The sequence below is a fragment of the Thunnus albacares genome, chromosome 8 (genome assembly GCF_914725855.1).
Source record: "Thunnus albacares chromosome 8, fThuAlb1.1, whole genome shotgun sequence".
Taxonomy (NCBI): Eukaryota; Metazoa; Chordata; class Actinopteri; order Scombriformes; family Scombridae; genus Thunnus; species Thunnus albacares.
This window is the reverse complement of record NC_058113.1, coordinates 33,268,129-33,286,904: the sequence shown is the minus strand read 5'-3', so window position 1 is coordinate 33,286,904 and position 18,776 is coordinate 33,268,129. Positions and strand designations below refer to the sequence as shown.

Here is an 18,776-nt window from a genome sequence, read left to right as displayed (position 1 = left end):
CTATGGCAGCACAGAAAAACCTCTCTTAGTGAAAAATGTGACTTTACATTTCTTGTTAGAACCTGGAAACATCTTCGTTTTAACGAGAAAAAAGCTCAGAAGAGTTGGTGAGAATTCTCTGTAAGTGACACCTTTCACTTCCAATTTAGTGTCAATACAACAAGTCTTAATTAGTGAAGATTTAAGACCTGAACTGCCCCTTGAGCCATAAAAAAGAAATAAAAAACATAAATTCAGTTGTTGTTTGAAATTAAAAACACTTTAATGCTCAACGAGCTGTATTTACAACCATTGGAAAAATGAATGCCGAGTGCTGGAAGACAGAGTAAAAACACATCAAACACACACACGCAACCAGATTGAATTAGTAACATCAGTTGACACTGAGAGGGCAGACATTTTTATTGGGCCTCCAGGTGACAATGCAGAGGACAGTGGAGATGAGGAGATGGGTGGAAGTGTGGACAACTTGTCAGGTCATCAGCTAAATGTTATAGCAGATGTGATCCTCTACAAAAAAAGACAAAGTGTGTCTAAGGCAGGCTGGGAAATTAGCACCAGCCACCAGCCAAATGCTGGTAAAATATAAACATGGCTGGTAGATTTCAGACACAAAATAATGATTTACTATTGAGTAGGTGGTGAATTTGAACACTTATCTGTCAACGGCTGGTAGATGTTCACATTCTAAAAAGTTATTTCCCACCCTGGGGTAAGACCATGAAGAGGCTTCAAGCCCCCAAATAAGGAGCTGTCACCAAGCAAAGAATTGTTAGGGACTGTTGTGGGTGATAAATTAAATCACTATACAATTGTATAATAAAGTTCTGAAGTTAAATATTCCTCATAATTACAATTTGCATGAATTACTGTTTGTGAAATACTGTATGTGAACTACTGGACTGTGAAATATTTTATGCATTACATTTTAAATGCAATGCTTTTGAATTTTAAAGTCAGATATTTTGAAATTCAGTTAAATATAAACTGCCTTTTGTACAGATTTCAAGATGTTTATATGATATAATAAACAGAATATTGAAAATCCCATAGGAATACTATATAAAATGTCTCTAAGGTCTGCAACATGTCAATACTGGAACGAGAAAAAGCAACAGATGATCATTTTTCTTTTTCTTTTTGAATCTATATTGTAAGAGTCCAGACTATTTGTGTATTTAAAATTATGAAGATCTGAAATTCCGAACTTATTGTTCTAGAGGTGTTTTCATGGAAAATCAAAAAACAGCAACCCCTTGTGACTAATGACTCAAAAAAAGATGTTAAGAAAAACTTGTACTGTAGCCTCATACTTTGACCAATTTAAAAACTTTCAATAGGTTTGTGTTTAGCTCGGTTAGTACTTTAAGTACTGTAAAGGAACTTTACTGAAAAGGAAATTCCCGGCTCCCTTACAGTCAAGATGGTGGCGAAGCTAACAAAAAGAGAGATTTATTCATCTTGTATTGTGCCTAACTTTAGTGGATCATAACATATTGGATATGGAATTAATCTGCAGATGCTCTGGTTCAAGATGAGACCAAACCTTTCTATGGATGTCAGTATTTGAGCCATGACAAAGACCAAAATGTGGCCTGCAACAAACTAGGTAAGGCTTGTTTTTAGCGTAGCTGATTGCCAGAAATGCCTTTTGCTGCAGTTGTTGATCATTTGCGGCCCCGACCAGCTGGTTAAGAGGAGTGAGGAGTCAGCTGTCAATAGCGGTATAAAACATGTTATAAAATAGGTTTTTCAACAATTGTGAATCACTGCAACGAGAGGTCCTTTAGCATACAGTCATAAATGTGCACAAAAAATATTAGGCTGACACACAGACACATGATAAAAATTAATGTTTAAAGTTCTAACCCTTCAGATTTCAGTCCTGGTTGATTTGGTGACACCTGGTGGTTACAGATGGTAACAGCAGCCATGTCTCAAACATTAATTGAGCCGCTTCTCTGTCAGAAATACAAGAGAGGAAGAGCAACTGGTGTATCTGTTTACAGAACAGCCAAACAATACATGAGCCAAGAGGACTTGTGTCATGAGTGTTTAATAAAGAAGAGGATTTCACATTTGAGTCTTGATGTCTAGTTCTGGATTTTTGCTTGTGTCTGATGTTTTGTTGCCTGTTTTTGTACATTATAAATTCTGTGGTGTCGTCACATCACTGGGTGTGGGCTGCTTCTTTCTGTGTACAGACAGTTTGCATGTGTGCGGGATTCCTCCCACAGTCCAAACACCTGAAGGTTCATTGGAGACTCTGAAACTCTGTTTCCACTGCAGGAACTCAACATCTTGTAACCTGGAGCTTCCCAACCAAACCTTTTAACAACCTGTGAGTCTGTACTGTGAGGTACAAGGTACTTTCAGTTGCTCTGCTGTTGCCGTCATTGTGTAAACACTAGTGCACTTTTTCCAAGGTAAAAAGCATTTTGTAATTCTTTGACTGATTTGTTCAAAGTTTGTTTTATAAGCTCTTTATTTGTATCATGAACTGAACCTTGTTCTTGGTGTTCAATGAATCCTGTTGGTTTATGCTTTATTGTTTTCTGCACTTCATGTTATTTTTGTTTCACATGTAGGTCAGAACTAAAACTTGCTGTTTGTCTCATGTGTTTACAGCATTTTTCAAATGATTCTCATGGTATAAAATGTAGCTTTTGAAGAAAAAGTTTTATTTTACAAGGAGTCATCAAAGTCAGAAATGTTCAAATGCTACACACCAAAGTTTTTAGAGTGTAAATATGATGATGATATGACTGATGAAGATGACGATGGCTGTGGTGTAACAACGATGTAATGATGATGTTGATGAAAAGATTTTAGAAGCAGCAGTTTTGCACTAAGGTTACTTTTTAAAGCCCGGACCACCGAAAAATGAAAAGTTATGAAATTAGATTAGAAGCGATTTGAGGGTTAAAATACTACTGCTAATGTCAAACAGACACCGTCTTCTGTTTTAGTTCCAGTTTGTTCCTGTATTCTCAATGTAAAGGTTCTATAATTACCCTGGCACCACAAAATCTGTGCACTAATTTACTCTGTGTATAACTTGAACTCAAAAATCTTTCTCAAAAGGGATCTGTTGTTTTTCAGTCCTTCATTTCTCTCAGGTGGTGCAGCCTCTTTGTTTGTCAATAATGTTCTGTATCCATCTAGTGGTGGAAACAAGGAACAACATTCAAACTCTGACCTGCTGATATGTTTTCTTTCCTCTTTCTTCATTTGACATCAGACCACATCATCTTCAGTTTGGCGCAATCCAGAATACATTCAATAAATTGAGATAAATGTGTCTAAGACAGGTCAATCTGGTTGAGAGGAAAGTTTTTAATATAATCAATAAAAGACTGCTCTATGTTGTAAAAGGATTTACTCTTGTTTCTACCATTCTCACATCACACATATTCGGCAATAATAAATAAGATTTCTGTGAGCTTAACAGCTTTGTCATGATGACCAAGGTTGAAGCTGGTGAAGTTACCTGACAAGCATACATTTGTCCAAAAACTGTATATTTGGGGGAAAAGAACAGGTGGAAAGTAAGAATTTACCTTCATTTAAGCCAAATCTGAAGCAGAGAGGTGAGAGATTTGAGTTTTTTATTTGTGTAATTTAGGTGGAGTGATGTAGAGCTGATGTAAAAAGTTAACCCCATCTCTGCACAGATCTTGAACTTGAACACAGAACCACCAAAGTTAACTCTACATGTCAAATTAATGTGTTACATATGCTACTTAAGAATGTACCTTCTTAAAGCTCTAAAAAAGCGGCAGAGATCTAGAAAGGTGATCATTCTCGTTGTTTGAGAGGGATAAGTAACTACTCAGTTAAGGCTTTTATATTGAATTAGAAAAAGGTCTGACTGCACTTTTAATTATAATTATTGCATTAGACCAATAGCTTTACTCACAAACCTTCTGTTTGAGTCTTTTGTTTGAGGTCTCATTTAACAGCAGCAGCATCTGTTTTAGTTCATATTTGCAGACACAACCTCTAAGTGGAACTGTTCTCTGCTCAAAATCTATCCAATGTAGTCCAAGTTTTGTTGGATCTCTTTCTAAAGGCCCTTTTTACAACCTGAGTGAAAGTCCCCTTATTAAAAACACAGCTTTTAAGGTCAAAACATCTCATTTAAAGATAACAATAAGTAACCTGAGACTGTAAAAGAGCCAGCTATTATACACGTTTATCATCACACTCAGCTTAATTTGAGCAGTCTGGAAAGGTTTCGATCCACTTTATGGAGGGCGACAATAAAAATTGAGCTGGCTTCAGTTCCCTTTCTTCGCACCATGTCGATCACTTCTCGAGCTTTGTTTCCTCCTGTTTGTGTTCTGGCTGACTGCATTTCATCATCATTTATAATACCACACTCAAAAAGTTTATCCAGAAGCGTGTTTAGATTAGGTTCAGACACACTGCTAACAAACTGTCTCCGAACTAAGCGTAGCCTCTCCTCTGCTGGGATGCTGTCCCCTGCTGGGAGATTCAGCTGTAGATTTTCCCTTCTTGGACCTGGAAGATAACCAGAGAAAAGAAGAAAAGACTGTTGTTTAATAACTCAACAGTCACTTTTAAACAGAGATCTTTTAGAAATTATGAACATTTTAACAAAATCTCCATATGGCAAGAGAAGGGAAGTAAGGGAAGAAAAATCCTCATTTAAGCCATTAGGTGTAAGAGTTTGCACAAAATCAATCCAAAAAGCTTCTGTCTGGAGCAACAGTCTGTACCTATTCCCTCCATGTTTGAGCATATTAACCACATGTATGCCCATATATCTGAGATGACTAACGTCATGCTTAAGTTCATTAAAATGCAATGCAACACTGCCACTTTTCACATAAACAGGTACAGAGATAACCATCAGTTTCTCTAAAAGATAATTAATCTGTGATGTTTGAGAAACCATCATCGTTTATAACATACCTTTTTTCTAAAATGCATTTCAAGAATCCTTAAACACTCCTCTAACCATCTGGATGAAAAAACATTTAATCCACTGAATGATAAAAAAGATTTTTAACCATTTTCCAAAATTTTGACTAAATTTGTTCTCCGGGTAGCTGGTGGGCTGCCATCTATGTTTTGAGTCAGAAAGGAAATGTGTTAAAAATCTTTTCCATCATTCAGTGGAACAAATATTTTTTCATCCAGATAGATGTATCTAAAATACATCTTTTTGCTTTCTTAAATACAACCCTTCAGAATTCTGTAACATTGTCTGAAGGCTGCATGACAAATCCAGAAGTGGATCTTTGATTCATTGTTAGAGCAATAATATCTTGTGGATTGTGAATTGCAACTGGGGTCTTAACTATGACATGGGGTGAAGTTCTGCTGCAGCAGGGTGAAAGCTTTACCTGTCAGACACACGACACATTTCCACACTTGTGTTCCCTCTTGGTCTTGGACCATCAAAGTCACTCTCTCTTGGTTTGTAGTGAGGAAAACCTCAAATGTTGGGAAGAAATTTGGTCCATATTTTGTGTGAAATGGTACATGCTGAAAACCAGAGGAAAAGTGTAATTTTCATACCTGTTGTAATTTTTTTTTTATCTAGCACTCTGATCATAAATCTATTTTTTCCAAACCTGTACATATAATAATTAAGTTTGTAATCATTAGAAGTTTATCAGAACTGACTCACCTCAGGCTGTACTGTGGAGGCCTCAGGTTCACAGTGAACACTGTAAATTTGATCAGTGCTGAGATGACAGTCAGAAGCGATCTTGATGTACTCAGCTTCTCCTTGCTGGACTTTAACCTTCAGTGATAGGACATTTTTACTATGGTGTTTATTCTCAGATAGATAGACAATGACTTCTCTGTACTATTCATATTCTGTTATTGTACATGCTGGATAGCTATAGACAAATATAGATGAGTTACAGGTGGAATTAAACAAGCCTCCATCACTGCAGTGGCAGCATGTAACACTGTAATGTTTTTAAAGGAGATCCTGTGGAAGCAGTTCTATGTTGAAAATATAGACAAAGTTTTATGTTGTTAAATATAACAAGAAAAGTTTATTTTAAAAAATGTATTCTGGGAGAATATCTTGGAATAACATGAAAAATGTCTTGTTAAAACTCGAAAAGTTTATAACAAGAAACTGAACAAACTTTTTTTTTTCATGGTGGCAGCATCACGCTGCCATATGGAATACCTAGATATTTAATTTTATATTAATTTAGCCCACTATTCAACATTTACACAACCTAGTGGTGATATCACAAGTGACACTGTGAGAGACAATAATGCACTCTAGAGATAACCCAGAAAAAAACAACTAAAAACGTAAGAGTATTCTGACGATTTCCAGGTCAGATTAGACAATCATTCTTTTCTTACCACAGCTTGAGAAGGTTTGATAACAGGTATAGAGGAGTGAGACGTTAGTATAAAAGTAGTGGCCTAGTATAGAAATAGCTGCGGTTTAAAACATAAGTTCAGGCTGATGGTAAGCACATACTGTATGACAGATAGTTTTACCTCACTCAGAGGAATGTTGTCCTGCAGCAGAAATACATCAAGTATTCGATCATGTGTGTCCGGAGGTCGGAGGAACAGCAGAACCTGGCCATTAATTGTCCGTGTGATGTTGGCAAACCTCATGACAAAATCCCAGACCAGGCCAAAAGCAGAGAGGTGAGGGACATTCACAACCACATGAGTGTCTGTAATCTCCAGCGGCTCCAGGATGCTCATTCCATCATCAGTGATGTGGACAACAGACAGCACACCTTCAGGGAGTGGAGCTGTGAAAACACAGATTATTTTACTAACACCAATTTCATAATGTTAATTTTATTATGTTCATTGCGTTTATTTATGTTCTAATTTTATTTGATTTCTAGGACACTCAGTCTGGTCAGTGAAGAATTAAACAGTTTCCCATGTTGGGCAAACACCACAACTCTAAACCTGGACAAATGCTGTGGAAAAGGACTGATTCTTTGAATGTTTTTTAATCTCTGTTTTTGTCCCAACACAACATGCTATGGAACAATGTTAAAGAAAAAGTATTTAAATGTACTAATTTCTAGATAAATAAAATTACAGGCTAAACTGTGTGTCAAAATACAAACATACACAGTGTATGTACAAAGTAAAATGTGCAGTCCTCTTTCACAGTCCCAGAGTATGTCAGTGCCTCTCTCTTGTGCCACCATCAGGACAAATACTCCACTAATATACAAGATATCGTATAATATCATATTTCCCTGAAATTTACTGAACACATTCATGTTCCCCAGATGATGAACCCTTTTTATTTTCCTCTAGGGCCACCCTCAGGACAAAGTTTACATGTTTAGCTCCACTGTTATTAAGACTCTAAGAACAGATAAACAGATAAGTCATCTGAGTGTTCATCTTGTGGCTGTAATGAAGTCTGCAGCCTGTAGGGGGCACCAACAGGCGTCTTATTGTTGTTTTAATAAAACTCAAAAAGCACAATAATCAGCTTACCATCCATGGTTTCACAGTGTGGCAGGTGGAGCTGACTGACAGCACCGTCAGGACTCTGGATGTTGAACAGCGGCCCTGCAGCCATCTTGCCAGCTGGATGTAGGAGGCTCTCATCCCATTGGACAGTCCTGTACTGCAGCTCTGCCTCCTGAGCCATAACAAACACCAGTCCAGTAAAAGTGCACCGGAACACACCTGGACCAGGACACCTGAACCTGTATGACACAGAGGAGCTGTTTACACAACACAAACACAAGCTCATCCAGCCTTTTTTCTGGTTTGAATGAATAAAAACTAAAGAATGAATTTGCTGAAGAAAATGTGCTGTGTCTGCTGCAGTGTTTAAAGAGCTGGAGACGAAACTGAACTGCTGGACAAGATGTGAGTGAAGCAGCAGCTGCAGGAGTTTGAAGAGTATTAAAAGTGTTAAAAGTCAAGTGTCATCTCTGAAAGGAGTGGACGAGTTTGATGGTTGAAATATTCTGCATCTTATGTTTTGGTTACCTGTATGAAATGTTTGCAGACTCTGCCCGCACTATGGGTTTGAAGACCTAAAATGTAGAGAGTGACATCATTAGTTACAGAAACCGACCACCTTGCTCTCACAGTTGTACAGCTGACAGGATCCTCACGGCTTCAGTTTCTACTCCACCTGCACACTTTCAAACTGACTAAAAGATCAGTTGCTCTTTCACTTTACATTCTCCAATGAAATGATCCTGCAAGGCTACGTTGGACAGCAGCTGGTGGTTTCACAGATGAGGTGGTAGAAATGAATTAGAATGACTTTGTAATGGAGAATGAAAGAGTGAGAGGAGAGGAAAAGAGGGCTTGAAGATAATACAGATGACAAGAGATCATGTTTGGAGGTTAGACATAAGGAGTACTACCCTATGGAGGAACCTGAGTCTGATCAATAACAAATTAATAAACATGTTAGTAAAAAGTGGACATTTGTATTGATTCTACCTGCCAGTAATTTGTCCCAGTCAGATTCTCTCTGCACACAAGCTGCTGCTGCTGCTTCAACCTCTCTGGATCATCAGGATACAGCTGAACCTCTCTGTTGTCCACAGACACATCAAGAGTTGTATTGGATGTGGACGGATCTGGTAGAGCCATTGGATGTAGAGAAGAAGACACACAGCCGATGTTAAACTCACTTCTGGACATCCTTCTGACCCAGTGGACTAAGACACATACAAAAAGCTGCAACACAAAGTCCGGGTTTAAGGCTGGACACAGACTTTCTCCACATGTCTCCTGTTGTCCTCTACTGGGAAACCCTCCAAAAAAGTAAAAATGGCAAAGAAATACTGTAATAAGTTCCAGACCAAGCACAGTCATGTTTCATTCAAGATCAAGTTTGAACAAAGAAATTACCACAAAACCAAAGTAAAATTGGATTTACAAAGTGTCGATCAAGTATGTTTTTATTCCATTATTTCAATTATTGCAGTGGAACAAACTTTCTTGTTTTGCACAATCCGTCAACACAGCAACATTTTAAATTATCACTCCATCTCTTTGGACTTCTGAACACAAGGAAAAAATCCAAACTCAAAACAGAAATGATTGAGATTCAAACTGAAGAGCTTCTTGCAGTGAGACAACACATCTTTCCCAACAGCCAAAATAGATCAGAACAAAGCAGGAGAAAATACCAGAAAATTCTAAAAATGTCTATTATAGTTCCCCAGAGTGCAATGTGATGACTTCAAGTATCTTGTTTTGTCTGACCAACAGACTAAAACCCCAAAATATTGAGTTCACAATTATACGAAACAGAGGAAACACAGGAAATGGCTCTGTCCAAAAAAATCCACCTACCAGCACCTAATGCTCACTGATTAACATCTTATATCTCATTTGTTAAATCTGTACAAAAACTGAAGTGTAAAATCAACAATGTCCCACTACAGTTTTCAGGATTTTTTCAGGAGTTTTCAGATTTTATGTTAAGATAAACTAAGCTAACTCCCTGCTGGCTGTAGCTTCATGTTTACCGTACAGACATGAGACATATATATCTGAACATCTAACTCTTTGCCAGAAAACGAGTAAGCATATTTTACAAAATTTCAAACCGTAATTTAAAGATTTTGCGAGCGCAATGGTTCCTAATGCACAGTGCAAATGACTGTTTCAAATTTCCAAGACCAACTTGAGACTGATATTAGGCAATTATCTTCTGAGAAAGATGGACCTGACACTTTTTAAGGCTGCACTCAGACCTTCAGACATTTGCTCTGTATGAAAAGACGCAGCCCTCCCATTCCTTTGAATGGAGGCAGTCTGACAACACAGCAAGCCACAGAAACACAATGCAGGCTCGTCCAGCAAAAAAATGGAACCTGGCTCAACTTATGCTGCAACAAAATGTGACATCACACAGCAAGAAACTGTGTGGAGAAATCTCATACAGACGGGTGAAAAATTGGAGGAAAAACCGGCACAGGTCTAAATGCTTGACCCCTACAGTGAAAGGATCCAGTGGCTCTGTTATGCTTTGGGGGGAATGGTTTGGGTCCACTTGTCCCCTTAGAGGGAAAGGTCACTGCAAATCAATACAAAGTTGTTCTGATTGAACACCTTTATCCTATGAAACATTTCTATCCTGATGGGAGTGTTCTCTGCCAGGATGACAATGCCCCAATTCATGAGGCACAAGGGATCACTGAATGGTTTAATGAGTATGAAAATGATGTGAATCATATACTATGGCCTTCGCAGACACTAGATCTCAACCCAATTGAAAACCTATGGGAGATTTTGGACTGATGTGCTAGACAGTGCTCTCCACCACCATCATCAAAACATCAAATGAGGGAATATCTTTTTGAAGAATGGTGTTCATCCCTCCAGAAGAGTTCCAGAGACTTGTAGAATCAATGACAAGGCTGAGGAACACCATTCTGTAGGTACATTCCTGGTGAATTCCTTTGTAATGTGAACGCCGTATTTCAACAGTTTACCTAATGATCGTCACAACAAGAGATAAAATAGTTTCCACCAAGATAACTCTCCAGAGATGTAAAATCCTGTCTGAGTATTGCAAACTGCTATGCAGCATTTTGGCATCTTCTAAACCTTCAAACCTATGATTGGACTTCCTGGATGGTATTTCCTGTCTCAACTGTACCTTAACAACACACCCCACCAAAACAGCCTCCTATTTTGTTTTAACTCAGGGCTGTTTTCACTCTGAATCCCTGATAAGTGAATGAACCCACTATGGTGCATTCAAACTGGAGTAAAAACTGGTGATCAGAGCTTAGTCAGAAACAGACTTCACAGGGATCCACAGACACAATCTCAACTAGTTGTCTTTAGATGTGTATTTTGTCACGTCACAGTCCCACACTCACCTCCTTTATGTCTGTCAGGTGCAGCATTGTTTTGTCTGTCCTCCATCCTGTAAGAATAAATACAAACACAGCAGTTAGCTGGACTGTCTTATGTAGATGGTTCAAATAATCAGACTCTATTTGTTCACTCAAGATAACTCTGGTGATTCAACACAACCACCAAACTATTTATCATCATCTGGACTTTCTAATCCAGCTACAAGTTAATTTACATGAAGTGGGGAGTAATCTGGAATTGTGGTGCGTCCCAAGGCATAAACATAGCTCAGCAATATTAATATTTACACCCCCAGTTTTGGCCAAATATACATCACCCAGAAAATTTCCTCGAAGGGAAGATTAAATTCCCTTTTCAATTAAATTTATGATGAATAAATGCAAAGGTTCTTGCTCACATTAAGGTAAATTACTGAACTGCTCTCAGTTGGAACAATCTCTTACTTTAGGTCTGAGGGTCCAGCTTCATCATTGAAGTCCAGAGGATGATGTTTGGACACACAAGTGGATACTGGAGACTCTGATTTGTCCTCTTCCTCCACATAACCACTCATCTTCTGGTTTCCAGTTGACGTGACAGGTAAACCTTTAGAATCATAGAACCTAGACACATATATATACTAATATATTTCAGTCAGAGACACTTACGTCAGAGAAATGACCATTTATAGCAAATGATTATACAGTTAGAGTTGAAGGAAAAGGCTCTTAAATTTTAGTTAAATCAGCTTTGATAAACACTTCAGCCATAAGAAGGAGGTTGAGGTGGTTGAGAGTAATCAATGAGAAGTGTCAGCTTATACATATGTACACCTGTATGAATATGAAAGGATGTGACTGGTCAGCTGGTAGCCAAGAAGCTGATGAATCAGCCAATGATGGCAAAGCATGAATAAAGCAACTGATGCCAGTCAGTTAATGAAAATATGAATTCAATACTCTGCTCCATTCTCCTCTCACACCTTCAACACTAACGTAAGAAACTATTAACTGTACCTGGAAATACTGGATCTTTGATTGGATGATAACCGTATCATCCAAAATATCACCTCTGAGACAAATAAAGGGGCTCATTAATATGGACTGACTTAAATCCACTACTAACCACAGAGTCTCCAATCTACAGTGTGGACTCTCCAGAAGATCACACAGCAGCTTCACCCCTGAATCCTGCAAGTCGTTTCCACTCAGCTCCAGCTCTCTCAGATGGGAGGGGTTGGACTTCAGAGCTGAGATCAGAGAAACACAGCTGATCTCTGACAAACTGCAGTACCTCAATCTGAATAAAGAATAGATGATGCAGAAAAAAAAACAATTTAAAATTCATCAGATGTGTTCAGGTTTTAAATGTGTACTGAAATGTAGCTCACTGATTTGAACTGTATTAGCGAGAGATTTCTGACTTTTTGTTTTGTGCTTTTGGAGCGAGTGTTTGTGTCAGAGCAGACTGACAGCACAGTGAGAGGAGGACAGACAGAGCAGAGCTTTTCCTCACAATGTCAAAGTGTCTGAATTTAACAAATATTTAAATGTTCAGCAGTAGAAACCAACTTATTTAGACTTGTACATGCTACTGTGTGTTAGTTTCAGTATTAGTCAGACTTTAGATGGATTTATTAAAAAATATGAGACTGCATCGCTCTGAGTAATGATCTTTGCTTTCATCCAGCTGCTCCAATGTTACTTTTTTTTCTGCGTGACATAACAGAGTTAATGATTCCACTTGCCATTACTAGCTGTGTTTTGCTATTATTACTGGATGCGCACAGAATTTAATTACTAGTCACCTGTCTGTTTTAATGTTATCTATTATCTCTTCAATCTAAAATTTAAACCTGTAGCAGCTCTTCTGACTTAATATATTTTACATAGTTTGTATTGTAAATTTCTTTCTTTCTTTTTAATACAGACATGGCCAAAAATATTGGTACCCTTCCACCTCTTTAAAAAAAAAAAAAAAACAACTAAATTTTCTCTGTATTAAGTTGAAACTGACATGAATATATGGTATCCATCATTCTTTATTTCACATTGAATATAACTGAAGCTTTGCTTTTGATTTACAACTTAACATATCATTTAATACAATAAAACAAATTAAAATGGCATGGCCAAAAATATTGGTAGCCTTACTTAATATTTTGTAGCACAGACTTTGGGGGTAATAACTACAGTCAAGCGCTTTCTGTAACTCTGAATAAGGTTTCTCCACTTCTCCACTGGTAGTTCAGCCCACTCTTCTTGAGCAAACTGCTCCAGGGCTCTCAGGTTTGATGGGCGCCATCTCCCAACTGCATGTTTCAGCTCTTTCCACAGATGTTCAATGAGATTCAGATCAGGACTTATAGCAGGCCACTTCAGAACTGTCCAATGTTTTCTTCTTATCCACTCTTGCGTACTTTTTGACATATGTTTGGGATCATTATTCTGCTGGAAGACCCATGACCTGTGACTAAGACATAGCTTTCTGATACTGGGCTGTATGTTTCACTTCAAAATGCCTTGATGGTCTTCTGATTTCATTGTGCCCTGCACAGATTCAAGGCACCCAGTGCCTAAGGCAGCAAAGCAACCCCAAAACATCCCTGAGCCTCCCCCATATTACATGGTAGGCATGTTGTTCTTTTCTTTGAAGGCTTCATATTCATTTTCTTCTGTAAACATAGGGTTGGTGTGATTTACCAAAAAGCTCTATGCATGCATTTTGGCAAAGTCTAGTCTGGCTTGTTTGTGTCTCCCTTGTACAAGTGGGATCTTCTTGGGTCTTCCACCATATTCCTTCAGACAGCGACGGATGGTGCGACTTGAAACTATTTTACCTTGAACTTTAAGATCAGCTTGGATCTGTATTGAAGTTTTCCTTGGTTCTTTCTCAACCATTTGAGCAATCTTTCTGTTCAATCTTGGGCTAATTATCCTCTTGTGACCACGTCCAGAGATGTTGGCTACAGTTCCATGGGCCTTAAACTTAATAATATTGACAACAGTGGTCACAGGAACATCAAGCTCTTTGGAGATGGTCTTGTAACCTTTATGTTGACCACATTTGCCTATTACCTTTTTTCTAACACCTGTGATACTAATTAAAACACAATCATTTGCTTAAAGTATCACTACAAATCAATTATTTCTTTCAACTTCTAAAGGGTACCAATATTTTTGTCCAGGCTATTTTAGAATGTCTTTGTAGAATAAGCATGAATTCAGTTATTCACAACTTTTTTGTTTTGCTCCACTGCAAACCAAACATAGACATGAATTGACAATAATATCTTTTAATTTCAACACTATTCAGGGTGAATGGTGCATTATTTCAATAATACAAGGGTACCAATAGTTTTGGCCATGTCTGTATTATTACTTAATTTTTTGCATATTTTGACTGTTATGCACCACAAGACTGAGGCAAATTCCTTGTATGTGCAACCCTACTTGGCAATAAATTTGGTTCTGATTCTGATGTCAACACTGATTCATAAAAAATATTGTATTGATACTTTAGATACTTGCTTTGATCTTTGTGTCCCTCTTTGTGTGTGTGTCCTGAAGGATCAATATATAAGACACATTATTTTGTAAAACAAATTAAAATTAATGTAAACCTAAAAAAATCTTCAGCAAGTAAACTTTATCAATTTAAAACAGCTATTAGTTGAGAGGATCTGTATACAGATGTGACTCTACCAAAAATTATCATCAGTAAATTACTTCAACTATCAATGGACATTTTTTTTCTACAATTTCTTTAAGAATCAGTCATCTTTTACAACTACAAATTAAACTTTGTACAATACAAAAATGAAAATATGAAAAAAGGAAATTAACTTTATGGATGTAAGTTATGTATGTACATATATTAGGTTCTGTTGTTATACATTAAGATCAACAATAGTAACAGACAGTCAGTGAACTGACCTCAGAGTCTCCAGTCTACAGTGTGGACTCTCCAGAAAATCACACAGCAGCTTCACTCCTGAATCCTGCAGCTTGTTGTCACTCATCTCCAGCTCTCTCAGATGGGAGGGGTTGGACTTCAGAGCTGAGCCCAGAAAAGCACCACTGATCTCTGACAACCTGCAGTATCTCAATCTGAATAAAGAATAAATGAAGGAAAAAATCAATTTAAAATCCATCAGATGTGTTCAGGTTTGAAATGTATAGTCCTCTTCAGTCAGTGTGTTTACATTCCCTATAGTAACCTGGTTACTGTAAATCCTTGTGTACATGCAGCAGGCCAGTAATAAGATTTCTCCACTAAGCCTGTCCTTATTCTTGAAACATGGCTGACTGATTTAAATTGTATTAGTGAGTGAAGATGTAACTCTATGACTTTTTGTTTTGTGTTTGTGTCAGAGCAGACTGACAGCACAGTGACAGAAGTACAGACAGAGCAGAGCTTTTCCTCACAATGTGAATTTATCAAATATTTAAATGTTCAGCACTAGAAACCAACTTATTTAGACTTCTACATGCTGCTTTGTGTTAGTTTAGGTATTAGTCAGACTTAAGATGGATTTATTTACACATACGAGGCTGCATCGCTCTGCGTAATGATCTTTGCTTTCATCCAGCTGCTCCAATGTTACTTTTTTGTCTGCAGTCTGTTGTTCTGCACATGATCATGTACGTGACAGAGTTAATGATTCCACTTGCCATTACTAGCTGTGTTTTGCTATTATTACTGGATGTGCACTGATTTTTATTTATTACTAGTCACCTGTCTGATTTATTATTATATTACTTACTATTTATTTTGTTAATCTGATTATAATTTATAAGTTAACACTGAGACTTACGTGTTGTGTGTAACATGAGCACCCTCTGCTGGGCCCCTGCAGACTTGAGGGGTGCACCCTAAACTCTGTTACCAGTCTGCTGTATCATGTTTCTGTAATTTCTGGAGGTTGTTACCATGAAACTTGCTGTGGGAGACCTAATATCTTTATTATTATTAGAATACACAGCTGGTTGGAACCAAACGTGATGGTGTGCACCTCATTCATCACACAATGCATGACAGAGTACACCACTACTACACTCAATCGTAAAAAGCTGATAAGGAACACGATAACATTTAGCAACTGTATACATGACAGAGAGATCAGAGTTCTCCAGGAGAAATCTACCTGTGGAAACCAGGTTTCTCTAATCTGCAATCCTGATTACAAGAGCCAAGTTTCTCTAGTTCCCAACGCTGATTACAGGAACCAGGTTTCTCTAATCCCAGATCCTGATTACAGAAACAAGGTTACTTGTTAACATGACATTTAAGAACTCAGCTGACTGGAGAAAGTCGACTGTAACCTGGTCACTGAAGTGTATGTAAACACCCTGAATGAGCTTTCTCTGAAATGAGTAGAGCAACTTTGTCATTGTGTTATTGTGGATTATCATAATGTCAGCCTTCTACAGATACCATCCAAATGTCATCACATCATTCGGACACATATTCATTCTCTTCAATTTAAAATTTAAACCTGTAACAGCTCTTCTGACTTAAAATATATTTTACATAGCTTGTATTGTAAATGTCTTTTTTTATATTATTTAGGATTACGTAATTTTGTGTGTATTTTGGCTGTTATGCACCACGATACTGAGGCATATTCCTTGTATGCGCAACTCTACTTGGCAATATACTTGGTTCTGATTCTGATGTCAACACTGATTCATAAAAAATTACTACACTGAAACTTTGAACACCTGCATTGATCTCTGTGTCCCTGTGTGTGTGTTCTGAAGGATCATTATCAGTAAAGAACCATTATTCATTAAAACACAATAAAATTAATGTAAACCTAAAAAATATTTCTTCCTGAGCAAGTAAACTATCAATTGAAAACAGATATTAATTGAGAGCATCTTCTGTATACAGATGACCAAAAATTATCAACATTAAATTTCTTTAACAACTAACAGTGGACATTTTCTACAGTTTCTTTAAGATTAGTCATCTTTTATGATGACAGACTACAGGAAATTGGCTTGAAGGATTTAAGTTATGTGTGTACATAAATTAGGTTCAGTTATTAAACATTATGATCAACAATAGTAACAGACAGCCAGTGACCTGACCTCAGAGTCTTCAGTCTACAGTGTGGACTCTCCAGAAAATCACACAGCAGCTTCACCCCTGAATCCTGCAGCTTGTTGTAGCTTAGTTCCAGCTCTCTCAGATGGGAGTGGTTGGACTTCAGAGCTGAGGCCAGAGAAGCACAGTTGATCTCTGATAAACTGCTGCACCTCAGTCTGAATAAAGAATAAATGATGTCACTTTAGCAGACAAATCATTCAATATTTCATCATTTGTTTAGAGCTGAAGAAGGTTTAGAATGTAGAAGTTTAGAAAATGGAAACTCCAAACACCCGAAACAACCAGGATGCAGTTCAAAAACTGTCAAATACAAACAGTAAAAAAGAGCTCTAATTAATATTAATGACAACATGCTGCCACTTCAAGAAACACTTAATGCCTTCACCTCTTTAACTCTGTCAGCTCCACCAGTAACTCCATCTGTGCAAACTCATGTTGTTTCAGCCAAACAAGTAAAATACAACAGAATTTACTTAAGATTCTACTCAAGATCCCAACATTTACAAAGATACCAAATATGTCAGGATAGATCTTGGGGATTTGGGAAGAAGATGATGTTCAATATATCTACATTTAATGGAATGGTGTCACCAGAAAAACTGCATAGCTTCAAAAAAAGTGTTGAAACAAGTAAATGCTGGATATTAAATTTGATACTGTCTGACTCAATGTTTTCTCTTTTATTTGAAGAATGAAATTATCCAGTGCAGGATTTTTCTTGTTATATGAAGGTTTTAAATGTGCAGCTCAATATTGCTCTGACACACTCAATGGACTAAACCACTGAAGAAGACAAAATGTCAACACAACTTTCAAATCTTATTAATATCAGCACAGAAATAAAAAATGGTGTCTGACCTCAGAGTCTCCAGTCTACAGTGTGGACTCTCCAGAAAATCGCACAGCAGCTTCACTACTGAATCCTGCAGTTCATTGAAGCTCAGATCCAGCTCTCTCAGATGGGAGGGGTTGGACTTCAGAGCTGAGGCCAGAGAAACACAGCTGATCTCTGACAAACTGCAGTACCTCAATCTGAATAAAGAATAATAATAATAATAATAACAATGATATTAATAATAATATTTTTTTTATACAGCACTTTTCAAACAATAATCACAAAGTGCTTTCCAAAGGACTGGAAATTCAAAAACATAACATTAGGAACAATTGCATAATGAAACAAAAACATAAATACACATACATATACACGTATATTTATATATCTACACAAATAAAAATAAAAACTCTCAAAGAAAGACAAAAAGGATAAATACTCAATGAAAGAAGAAAAAGATGAAAACTCTCAATGAAAGAAAAAAATCACATAGCTCATGAACATAGAAATGTAGTCTATCAGCTTTAGGAAAAGCCATTCTATAAAAACACGTTTTAAGCCGAGATTTAAAGGCAGTGACAGAGTAAGCTGATCTGATGCTTGGTGGGAGGCCAGAGCCAAGGAGCCAGTACTGCAAGACTCCATCCCCCTTTGTTTTTAATCTGGACTCTGGAATAATTAGAAGACCCAGACTGGCAGACCTGAGGGGCCTGTTTGGACAGTACAGTGTAAGGAACTCAGGTATATACTCTGGTGCAAGACCATTTAGAGCCTTTTATGTGATTAAAAGCACTTTAAAATGGATTCTAAAACTGACTGGAAGCCAGAGCAGTGAAGCCAAGATTGGTGTGATGTGTGAGAATTGCTTTGTTTTGGTGGAGGAGTGGAGGAGGCAAGGAGTGGCTGTATTTTTGTGAGATGTATTCAGGACCAATGATGAGAACTTCTGTCTTGTCAGAGCTAGATTTTAAGACATTTTGGGACATCCACCTTTTTATGT

At 37.4% G+C, this 18,776-nt stretch overlaps 1 protein-coding gene across 5 annotated transcripts in view; it reads right to left on the bottom strand.

Annotated features, from left to right (window-relative positions):
* Nucleotides 1-1,908: 1,908 nt before the first annotated feature.
* LOC122987203 (NACHT, LRR and PYD domains-containing protein 12-like) overlaps nucleotides 1,909-18,776 on the bottom strand; it is a 30,480-nt gene continuing 13,612 nt past the window's right edge. For all 5 annotated transcript variants that reach the window (XM_044358956.1, XM_044358955.1, XM_044358957.1 and 2 more), the window contains 11 exons: nucleotides 17,800-17,973; nucleotides 11,953-12,126; nucleotides 11,292-11,450; nucleotides 10,851-10,897; nucleotides 8,452-8,591; nucleotides 7,987-8,033; nucleotides 7,483-7,697; nucleotides 6,505-6,770; nucleotides 5,660-5,776; nucleotides 5,373-5,514; nucleotides 1,909-4,524 (listed from right to left, as the gene is read on the bottom strand). In XM_044358956.1, coding sequence (XP_044214891.1) covers nucleotides 4,208-4,524; nucleotides 5,373-5,514; nucleotides 5,660-5,776; nucleotides 6,505-6,770; nucleotides 7,483-7,697; nucleotides 7,987-8,033; nucleotides 8,452-8,591; nucleotides 10,851-10,897; nucleotides 11,292-11,450; nucleotides 11,953-12,126; nucleotides 17,800-17,973 — 1,798 coding nt within the window. In that variant the 3' untranslated portion in view covers nucleotides 1,909-4,207. The remainder of the gene's footprint in view (nucleotides 4,525-5,372; nucleotides 5,515-5,659; nucleotides 5,777-6,504; nucleotides 6,771-7,482; nucleotides 7,698-7,986; nucleotides 8,034-8,451; nucleotides 8,592-10,850; nucleotides 10,898-11,291; nucleotides 11,451-11,952; nucleotides 12,127-17,799; nucleotides 17,974-18,776) is intronic.